General features: G+C 31.8%; 1 protein-coding gene across 1 annotated transcript; it reads right to left on the minus strand.

Moving 5' to 3' along the window:
• Window positions 1-3,731: 3,731 nt before the first annotated feature.
• SARD1 (Calmodulin binding protein-like protein) lies at window positions 3,732-7,722 on the minus strand. The gene is made up of 7 exons (XM_021436467.2): window positions 7,523-7,722; window positions 7,280-7,346; window positions 6,438-6,984; window positions 4,851-5,011; window positions 4,555-4,749; window positions 4,362-4,458; window positions 3,732-4,269 (listed from the first exon to the last, which is right to left on the minus strand). Exons 1-7 carry the CDS (start codon window positions 7,609-7,611, stop codon window positions 4,016-4,018), a joined length of 1,410 nt encoding a protein of 469 aa, XP_021292142.1. The 5' UTR covers window positions 7,612-7,722; the 3' UTR covers window positions 3,732-4,015.
• Between the last annotated feature and the right edge of the window lie 1,302 nt (window positions 7,723-9,024).

The raw sequence follows: 9,024 nt of genomic DNA on the forward strand, positions 1-9,024 counted from the left end.
TATGAGAACGATACCGTCTTTTTCTAGTATTGTTATTTCCATAAAAAGTAAATGACGACGAATCACCTTTTTTGACAATTATTTGATTTAATTAATATGTTAAAAATAGGAAGGAATTGCATTAATGATTCTGCAAAAGATAAAAGAGCACAAATTAATATCTTTCAGCACAATATTGATATAAATAGTTTGATAAAATAAATTATTATCATTTTTGTTATTGGAAGAAAATGAAAGATTTCTCTCTTTTGAAGTGCAAATTAGTAATAGATTCTATTGATATCTCTATTCGTTCATCTCATGCCAAAACCTCCACTCTGTCCCCAACGACTTTATTCATCAATACGACACCTTTGTTGTCTGCACAATTCAATTTATGTGTCCTATTCGTTTTTAATTTATACACATATTACTATTTGTCTTTTGATACATATTGAGACCACTTTTTAGGGTTCCTTTGGCACCATGGCATCACACTGGATCCCCAAATGTCACTCGGAAACGACACCTTTAGTTACACAAGTAGAAGTAACTTTTTTTTAACTGTAATAAATTTCATGAAAATTATATTTGGCACTGCGACCAGAAAATTTTGCCTCTAAAATCAGTATTGGGATGAGTTTATTCTCAAATGTAAAAGTAATTTTCCTATGTGCTTTTGCAATTGTAACTATTAATTGCTTTCTTCGTTAGTTCCACTACTACTTTCAAAGAAGAAAAAAGTTCTTCTTGGAAGACTATTCTACCGGATATAGAAAGACATGCCATTTACAATTAGAAGAAGAAATTAAAGATAGCTATTGACCTTGACTTGTAGAAAATTTGGAGCCAAGTGGCCAGGCGGAACCTGCACGTAAAGTTAGAACCATATCGTTTTGAAAAATCAAATAAGCATGCGACAATTATGATATATTCATACAACAATGTTAAACTTAAATAGATTTCAGTGCTTGTTAAACAAACCAGTTATGAAAAACTCTAACAATTTGGACAAGTTTTAATACTTATAAGGCACAAGTATTTCAATCGAAATTTTATAAAATTCTTTTACCATTCATCAATCCGAAATCAAATTTTGTGTATTCAACAATTAGCAATCAAAAAAAAAAAACAATGAGAAGTCAAATTTGTGTCTAAATATTAGGAACCTCACATTGGTAAATATTCAGCATTCTATATATTGAAAGGACACCATTCAGATTTTGGATAAATAAAACGGAAAACCAGCTGACCCATGAATGATGAATGTGAGAAAGATTAGCCGATACTCCTAAGACTAGTGACAAGTTTCTAGGCTAAATACAGCAGTAACAGACCAACTGGCATGCATGATGGAGAAAAATGAAACCCCGTTGGTTATAAGCGAGGATAAGCGATGTAAACATCATTCTCCTGTTGGGTTTTATACCAAAATATAAATTAGTGCTTAAATAAAATAAATATAAATTATACATCTGATTACTTAATTCATTAATTGGTGTATGATTTTTTATTTAAAAAATAAATTTTAAATTATTTTTTTAATTAAAAATATATAAATTAACATTATAAATATTATATTTATGATAAAACGAGTCTAACGATCTGATATTTCTCTTGTCATTTCTCCAAGAATCCCAATTAATAAAGAACTAAAGCGTGAGAGTGCAAGTGAAAATGACTTGTTGAGTGTCATGCAAGAAGGCTCATTCATAGCCTCCATGGATTAGTAACTTTTTCAAGGAATTAAATGCCCAGCCACAATAGTAGATGGTGTTTGGATCACCAAATAAAGCCCATGGACAACTAGTGCCGTTAACAAAACCAGAGATTCTATTAATTTTAAGGATAGTAATAGATATTTTATTATAGAGTACTTAATTTGATTAAATAAAATTATAATATTTTATAATCAAGTTCAGATAGGGTTTGGGTACTTAATACCTGAACTCTGATTATTTTTTTTAATTTTATGAAATTAAAGATAAATTTATATTATTAATTAAATTAATTCATGAAATTATAATTATTAATTAATTTATAATATTTTTTAATACATATACTCTATTTATTGCGTTCATTTATAAAGAATATAATTACTATTACATATATATTTTTAATATATATATACTTTAAATATATAAAGATATTTATCTTTTATTTTTTATTAACATTACAGAAATTATAATTTATAAATTATTAATTAAAATATACATTTGTTTATATAAACTTATAAAATATATACTTAAAAAGAAGTTGTGAGATTAAAATAGTTTTAGAACTTAGCTATTTTTTTTTAATTTCATGTAATTAATAACAAACTCATATAGTTAATTAAACTTATAATGTTGTTTAAGGTGTTGATTGGATATTTGTTTTAGTTATTTAAGTTGATATTTGAGATATTTGTTTTTGATTATTTATATTTAAATTTTTTTTATTTATATTCTTTAATAAATTTATTTATTAGTGAATTAAATAAAATATTATTGTATATAAATACGAATACAAATTCAAGTTCAGGTAATTAGTATCCATGAAGAACATTTTAATAATTTTTTTACATATAATCATATTTTTAAACTAGTTCGAGTAATTATCGGATAATAAGTATGTATTAGGATTCGAGTTAGAGTAGTAAATTTAAAAAATAATCGAATAACTATAAAGTTCAAATATCTCATTTATTAATCGAGTTTGAGTTCGGGTACCTCACAATTTATGGATACCTTACTTGTAGACATCCTTAATTAATTTTGTATCAGTGCTCTTCAGTTTCTCGTTTAACCCTAACTAATATTCATCGAGTTTCAGTTTGTTAATCATGATCCCAAATTACGATAGCTATATATTAGCAAACTCATAAAAGCCTAAATGAAATATTCTATTCTTTTAATTAACGAGTTAAAAAAATGCTACCATAAACGGTTACTAATTTTGTGTCCCATTGTGATAAATTTTTATCAAATAGTTTCATGTGTTATATCGTATAGTATTGATATGGAGTTACAATAAATTATTGTATAGATTTTTCCTATCACATCTATTATAAAACCAAAAATTTAATTATAAGATTAGACACATAAATAAAAATTGATATATTAACATGAATAACTTTTCTTGAAGTTAATGTTTTCAACACCACCTATTAATTTCTAAGGTTTTTTTTTTATATATCTAATATGAAGTATTGTTCTATGCATCACGAATGAAGTTCTTAAACTTTACAACAAAGTTAGAATAATTATCACACGTCTTTTTATTTTTTATATTAATTTATTAATTTTTTAAAATATATGAGGACCCTTTAACCCTCATGGTGAAACTTAAAAACTCTGTTAATAATTTGTTGGATAATTTTCCTTTATAATGTTACTTTTCTTCTATTCCTCCTTTGCTCAAATTGTTAACAGGAAGCTCATGAAGGCATTGAGAACAGCTTCTTAGGCCATGGATTGAGAAAGGTTGGTTTAGGTTGGGCTCTGCAGAAGCAAGAGCATCAAGTTGGAGCCTTGGACCGTACTCAATTTTGGTCAGAGCCTTGAAAGGTGAGGAAACGGAAACTTGCTGAAGATTACAGGGGCAGATAATTGGGCCCGGGGCAGCTCATTTTGTCTTTTGAAAAATTCAAGCTTGGGCAGATAGGCAGAAAATTTAACCTTGCCTCTGAACTTTGCCAATTGTTCTTTTTCCTTTATGTGGTGAAAATTAGAGTTAGAGGCTTGGCAGAGCAAAAGACGTCGCATCAAGGATAGAGAAAGAGGGCAAATGCAATTTGGAAATGCTTCAAGGACATTTTCACTATGCCTCTCGGCACTGGATATTTCCTTGTGATTATTTATATATTTACAGGGGAAGTATACACTAGCTTAGAAAGATAGAATTGGTAAAATGATGCAAGGCAGGCGGGGAAATTGCATTTGCGCCTTATCTTCCTACATTTATACATGCTGAATACTTAAACAGTTGTCTCGAAGAAGGATGACATCTCCCTAATGGACTAGTTTGCTTCTATACATTAATTCATTATTCACCATTAACCACTTGTGATAAATGATCTTGGAGATGTCAACTCCTCATCGGAAGTAGACTCCAAGATGTTTAATCGGAAGCCATTTTCGTTTGAGGTGTTTAAGTACGCCTGACTTACTTGCCAATTGCTGCCATCTCCTCGCAGTTCGTTTGGCATATATCCCTCACTCGATCCATCCGTCAAATACCCATTTTGTTGAAACGATCTCACCATGATTTGTTGATGATTGGGATATTGATCTACCATACGCTCATCACCTGCACAAAATTTTTCGTGTTAAGATGTTACTAAATATGCACAAAATTAGCTCAAGTTTGATGTTATGAAACTTGTTTGAAAAGGAAATCACCTAGTGTGAGCAGGCCAATCTCATTGGAAACTCCTTCTATCTCTTCCAATGTATTCCAATTTGCATATGCTTGTCTGACCAAATTTTCAATATATGCCTGCAAATGCCATGTATAAAATTAGAGGGACATTGGACTAAGAGAGTCTCGGGACCTGAAAAGAACTTGAACTATTTAGCTTAGTATAACACATACTCTGTTCATATTGCTCAGGTTGTGAGTAGGATATATGCCCCCATTAATCTCTGCTTTCACGAGTTGACAAATCGGATTCAAGAAGATTGTATAATTGGAACCCCTAAAAACATAATATTTGTTACCCATAACACAAGTTTTGGCGTGCTTGATTGTGACGTCCCACATTTTCTCAGACATTCCAGGACCTAAAATCTGTTCAACAACATCATAGAAAACCCAAATTATTACTTCAGTTAATTTGAGAAAAAGAAAAGACTAAACCAGCATCTGATCAAGTGATTGCAAACACTTACGCTTCTAAGCTTGGCTGGATCAACGACTGACAATTTCAAGAAATCTTGCACTGTGTCCACACCCTCAGAGGATAGCTTTTTATGGAATGCTCCATCCTTTCCGATCTTTTCTAGACGCCAAACCTTATCTCCTAACATTGGAGGGTGGTGTTTCTTGTACACTTCAATAAGGAAAGAAAGAAACATTAATTGGTATGAAATTTTCCTAAAGAACTCAAGAACAAATTGGTTTCATATTTCCACAGCTTAATCAAATTGTCGAATAGAGAATTTGACTCGACTTAATGATCAAAACGTGCTTAACTTTAACCAGGACAAAAAAAAACAGTTGGTTTAAGGCCCATGCATGATTTCCATGTAACCAAAACCTGCCACTCTATTGACCTGAGGCCAGAGCCCGCCAGAAGAAAAGCAAGAAAATAAAAGTAATGACTTCCTTAAAGGGGGACTACCAGTGTCTGGCTCTAAGGTTGGATCCTTGGTAACAAACACGTGGTTTTGCCGATTTGGCATTATTTATTTGGTAAGTAATAAAACTAAACGGAACTGCAGAAGTGCTGCAGCCTTTTGTTGACTGAAAATGACTTGAATGGTTTGAAAGCATGAAAAGGGGATTCCCTATCTGAATATACATGATTTAGTGCCCATGGTCCCAGAGTTGCACTGTATAAAAATTAACCTATTACTTTCATGAGGTGTCAGATATTTGGGACCACACACAGCTCATAAGCAAATTTCATGGAGTTTAAACCAAAGGCAAAAGTTCTTCAACCTTAAAGTGATACATTAACCAGTTATATAACATAACTTGTTAACTATTGCACTAAATTGACATCAAATATAGCTACATAAGCATAGTTAAATTCTCAATTTGATGTTTTAATAGTTAAAATTAAATTTTTTTAATTAATTATAACTTGAATTTTAGTAAGAAAATAATCCTCGATTACTTGAGAAAGAAGAATCTCCACTTTTATAATATGATAAAAATCTTTAAATTCGTGATCTTTAATTCATAGTTTAACAATGGGTTATTAGAAAAGTGAACTAGTATTAAAAGAGACAACGCATGCTATATATTCTCTCTCACTTCCCAATAAAAAAGGAAAAAACACCCAAAAGGTAGTTGATTGGTTTTGTATGTTAAACAAGTGAGGTTTGGTCTGCATAGGGTTTGACTAATCTAAGCTATTGCGTTGGTATATTATCAGATCAATATAGATATATATCAACAACTCTAATAAACAAAAGGAGCAATGATTTTTTAAAGCAACAAATTGACAATACTATATATCTTAGCTAGGGTCAGATGCAAAGTACAACAGCTAGTAAGTAGAACAATATGCATGCAATCATTTTATTACAGTGTTAGTGGGAAAATTATTATAATATCAATTCAATTTGGCTTGTTGGTAATTAAAAATTAATTAAGATAGTTAAAAATTCAATTTCAAGATCTTAAGCCAACTTAAAGAATGCCCAATTGCGGCTACTGAATTCTCTTACCAATGTTGTTTAGAATGATAAATTATGACAAAATTATCATGTGGAAATGACAGAAAGCATAGAAGAAATCATGAAACTTACATTCGCCACGATGGTCTTTGACAACAAAAGCTTGGGTCATGGCTTCTCGAATGCGGACGCCTTGGAAACTCCCTTGTGCAACTTTTGCACCAATCCTGAACTTCCGGCTTCGAATCCAGCTCGAATTATCGGTGAATTCTATCTCTCCGATGGAAGCAGCCCCATCCCTCACCGTGACTGCCAGCTCTCCGGTGAGCAAAGGCCGTTTCCCAGTTCTCTCCTTCACGATGTTCCTGTCAAACTCTTCGCTAGTCCAATTGTTACCGTCTACCGGTGGGAATTCGCCGTCCAGAACGACGATATCTACTTTGATTGGGTTGGGGGGAAGCACCGGAACCATTTGGTCTCCCCTCGTATCAACCAAAAGGACTTGAAGCTGGTTGCCTTCTTCATCCGTGATCTTGCTTCCGGTGAAGATTGGTAGGGAAAGACCTTTAGCGAAGATTAGCTGAAGAGTTGATGGTTCCGGTGCTTGGATTCGAAGAGATGGCGACCTGCTGAAGGAACGGAGTCGTTGTCGAAGACTGCGCTCTACCTCTTCGTTCACCTGGAAAAGTATCCACAAGGGCACTTTCCATCAGAAATTACCAACTGAAAATTAAAACAGTTGAGCTAAATTTATGCATGAATGTGAAATTTTGTTTATGCAAAAACAGATAAACAGGTACGTTAAAGTGCACCTATTGATAACAACCAATCATTCTAAAAGCTTGAAATTATATATGAATGCATAATCTCGTCACACTACCTGTTGAATATATTTCTATATATGTGTATATACACCTAAGTAATGAAACATTTCTGTCCTTTCAATGAGAAATATTATGAAAGTTTTTACATACCACTCTTCTAAGGACTGGTTCCAAGGCTGTACACAAGCAATTCACCATAACAGCTTCCCCAATCACACTGTTCATGAAGAGAAAACAAGCTATGAGTAAGAAGTTTGCACCATATGTATGGAAACAAATTTCAATATAAATAACAAATGGTTTTAATCCATATGGAAACGAAAGGAGAATGGATTTGGGAAAAGATATATTAGAACAAATTAAGCATTGCTGCAGCAAAATTCTAAAACATACGAAGCCAAAGAAGGTCTAGGTCTCATCCGTTTCTCATTTGGCTCATCTTGGTCGGAACAAGATTCACCAGGAAGCCGTTTAGCCGCCATTCTTCAGGTGAAAGGACACAAACAAAAAAAATTAAAAACTAACAGGTAACTGAAGAAACAGAGAGAGAAATGATGAGTTAGGGTCTGGGAATATATCGTGATCTTGTAACGAAGCTGTAAGGGGGTGTTTAAATACATGAAGTTTTCTAAAATAATAATAATAAGAAGCTGCTTGGAATGTTGGAGGAAGTAGCTGGGTAACAGCCACGGACAGACCTAGGTATGTCTAATGTAATGACTTTTTGACGTCAACTCTGCTTTGAGTCAACATTTTCACTTTGTTAATTACCTCTAATCTTCAGGAAAATATGAAAAAATTATATCCAACCATCTATTAGCCCTTTGATATTGATCCAACGGTTAATGCAATTCGAACCTTGGATTAATTATCACTGTAATAATAAACAACATATATATATATATATATGTTTAGACTACTTTCAAGGGAAAAGTTTGGCATGATCAAGAAAGTCCTCAAACCCCTCATTTCTCAGAAGTATCTGATTTGTGTAGGCCCTACGATAGTCTCCAAAATTTTCTTTTACATTATTTTACTTTTGTTACTGTTCAATTTAATAAAAACTTGAGTAATGGTATATAAAATGTCTATTCGAGTTTTTACTTGACTGCGATCCAACAATAATAGGATTAATATTATCATTCTTAGATTACGATCCAATGATTAGAAAAGTGTTCAAAAATTGGAATTATTTGCAGCCAACTTTTATTTTTAAAAAAAAAAAACAGAGTAAAATTTGTCTGATTGTTAATTAATTTTTATTATTTACATTTTATTAATTAAAAAGACTTGTTATGAAGTAAATATGTTATATGTATAATAAACTGCAAGATTGTTTTTTATATTTAAAATGTAAAACTATGTACTGAAGAACACAAAATGGGTAGTGATTTAAAAATAATTATTATATATATGTCTGTGATTAAGCAAAATATGTGTGTGTGTGTGTATAACAGTAAATTTATGCATATTGATGACAATTAAAACTCTGACCTTTTTTGTTCTTTATATATATAAACACTAAAGCGACCAGTGACTAATCGTATCACTGACGTACTTAATCTGCAGTAATTGTTTACTATGATGCTCAATTGAAAGATTTGCAGGACATAAATAATTTTAAAAAATTTAAAGTATTTCAGAATATTTTTCGATTCTCGAGTCAGAATATATATGGACGTAGGAGAATATGGAAATAAAATAATAAAGAGAATCAAATAAGAGTGAAAAGGGTGAGAGCCCTAATCGAGGTCAAATACCCTTTTACAATAGCAAGGTTGCCATCACGCCCTTAAACAAATGTCATTCCTTCTGTTTTTTCTTTCCCCTTATTATTTCCTTTGTCTCTTGTTGTTTGTTTCCTTCTCTTTGTTCGATTGACACCAGCTGTCAGC

The sequence above is a fragment of the Theobroma umbraticum genome, unplaced genomic scaffold (assembly GCF_002168275.2).
Source record: "Theobroma umbraticum cultivar Fairchild unplaced genomic scaffold, ASM216827v3 scaffold_146.0, whole genome shotgun sequence".
NCBI classification, from domain to species: domain Eukaryota; kingdom Viridiplantae; phylum Streptophyta; class Magnoliopsida; order Malvales; family Malvaceae; genus Theobroma; species Theobroma umbraticum.